This window comes from Wickerhamomyces anomalus, assembly GCF_001661255.1.
Source record: "Wickerhamomyces anomalus NRRL Y-366-8 unplaced genomic scaffold WICANscaffold_5, whole genome shotgun sequence".
NCBI classification, from domain to species: Eukaryota; Fungi; Ascomycota; class Saccharomycetes; order Phaffomycetales; family Wickerhamomycetaceae; genus Hansenula; species Hansenula anomala.
Window position 1 is genome coordinate 218,652 of NW_017567114.1, and position 1,922 is coordinate 220,573.

Sequence of the window (1,922 nt, forward strand, 5' to 3'; positions counted from 1 at the left end):
CCAGTTGGAATACTTGAACCACCTAGTAGGAACGCTTTGAACCACCAGAAGTTGGACCAGTTGGAATACTTGAACCACCAGTAGGAACGCTTGAACCACCAGAAGTTGGACCAGTTGGAATACTTGAACCACCAGTAGGAACGCTTGAACCACCAGAAGTTGGACCAGTTGGAACACTTGAACCACCATTAGGAACACTTGAACTAGACAAATAACTTGAAGATGATTCAATAGTTGATAATGTGGAAGCAGGTGGACCCACAGAAGTTGTGCTTGAAGAAGAGCTCAAATCTGAAGAGGATGATGAGATAGTGGATTCAACTGAAGATGAAGTAATAGCAGAGCTTGAAGCACTAGATGAGCTAGGTGGAATTTCTGACTTCGAAATAGTTGAAGTTGACGCTGAACTTGACTCAGATGTAACCGACACAGAGCTTGAACTTGAAGAGATTGATGAGGTGGATATAGAAGAGCTTTGTGGGACAGAACTGGAACTGAAAGAAGCTGAACTGAATCCAGATGATGAACTTGATGGAATTTCAGACTTTGAGATAGTTGAAGTTGGAGGCAATACACTAGATTCAGAAGTTCCAAGAGAGCTTGAGCTAGAGTAAATGAAACTTGACTCGGAAGGAACATAGCTGGATGAACTGAAAATGCTTGAATTTTGGTAAGGTGGTGATATGTAACTGGACGAATATGAACTGGATGAGAACGTTGGTGGAGAAATTGTTGAGAATGAAGATGTTGAGAACACGCTGGATTCCGAGGAAGTGCTTGAGGAAACAGAGCCTGAAGAGGATGTACCACTCGATGAGGATGATAAAGTTGAAACAGTGGAGCTTGGTGCAAAAGAAGTAGTACCAGAAGAGCTTGAAGAGACATAACTGGATGAAGAACTTTCTTGTGCAGAACTTGATTCAGATGATGAAGCAACACTTGACGAAGAAGCAATTGATGATTCAGATGAAGACACAACACTAGATGATGAACTTGCTGGTGCAGAGCTTGATTCAGATGAAGAAACAACACTTGATGAAGAAGCACTAGATGATTCAGATGAAGAAGCACTTGACGATTCAGATGAAGAGACAACACTTGATGAAGAAGCACTAGATGATTCAGATGAAGAGACAACACTTGATGAAGAAGCACTTGATGATTCAGATGAAGAGCTTGCTGGTAAAGAGCTTGATTCAGATGAAGAAACAGCACTTGATGAGGAAGCACTTGATGAAGAACTTGCTGGTGCAGAGCTTGATTCAGATGAAGAAACGACACTTGATGAAGAAGCACTAGATGATTCAGATGATGAACTTGCTGGTGCAGAGCTTGATTCAGATGAAGAAACAACACTTGATGAAGAAGCACTAGATGATTCAGATGATGAACTTGCTGGTAAAGAGCTTGATTCAGATGAAGAAACAACACTAGATGATTCAGATGAAGAAACAACACTTGATGAGGAAGCACTTGATGATTCAGATGAAGAAGCACTAGATGATTCAGATGAAGAACTTGCTGGTAAAGAGCTTGATTCAGATGAAGAAACAACACTAGATGATTCAGATGAAGAAACAACACTTGATGAGGAAGCACTTGATGAAGAACTTGCTGGTGCAGAGCTTGATTCAGATGAAGAAGCACTAGATGATTCAGATGATGAACTTGCTGGTAAAGAGCTTGATTCAGATGAAGAAACAACACTGGATGAAGAAGCACTTGATGATTCAGATGAAGAAACAGCACTTGATGATTCAGATGAAGAAACACTAGATGATGAGCTTGCTGGAGCAGAGCTTGATTCAGATGAAGAAACAACACTGGATGAAGAAGCACTTGATGATTCAGATGAAGAAACAGCACTTGTTGAAGAAGCACTGGATGATTCAGATGAAGAAACAGCACTTGATGATTCAGAT

General features: G+C 40.8%; 1 protein-coding gene across 1 annotated transcript in view; it reads left to right on the forward strand.

Annotated features, from left to right (window-relative positions):
* Positions 1 to 1,116: 1,116 nt before the first annotated feature.
* The window catches only part of WICANDRAFT_80105 (uncharacterized protein), a gene marked incomplete at both ends in the record, with an annotated part of 1,725 nt that continues 919 nt past the window's right edge, over positions 1,117 to 1,922 (forward strand). Inside the window, 2 exons of the mRNA XM_019185004.1 lie at positions 1,117 to 1,182; positions 1,224 to 1,868. Coding sequence (XP_019037148.1) covers positions 1,117 to 1,182; positions 1,224 to 1,868 — 711 coding nt within the window. The remainder of the gene's footprint in view (positions 1,183 to 1,223; positions 1,869 to 1,922) is intronic.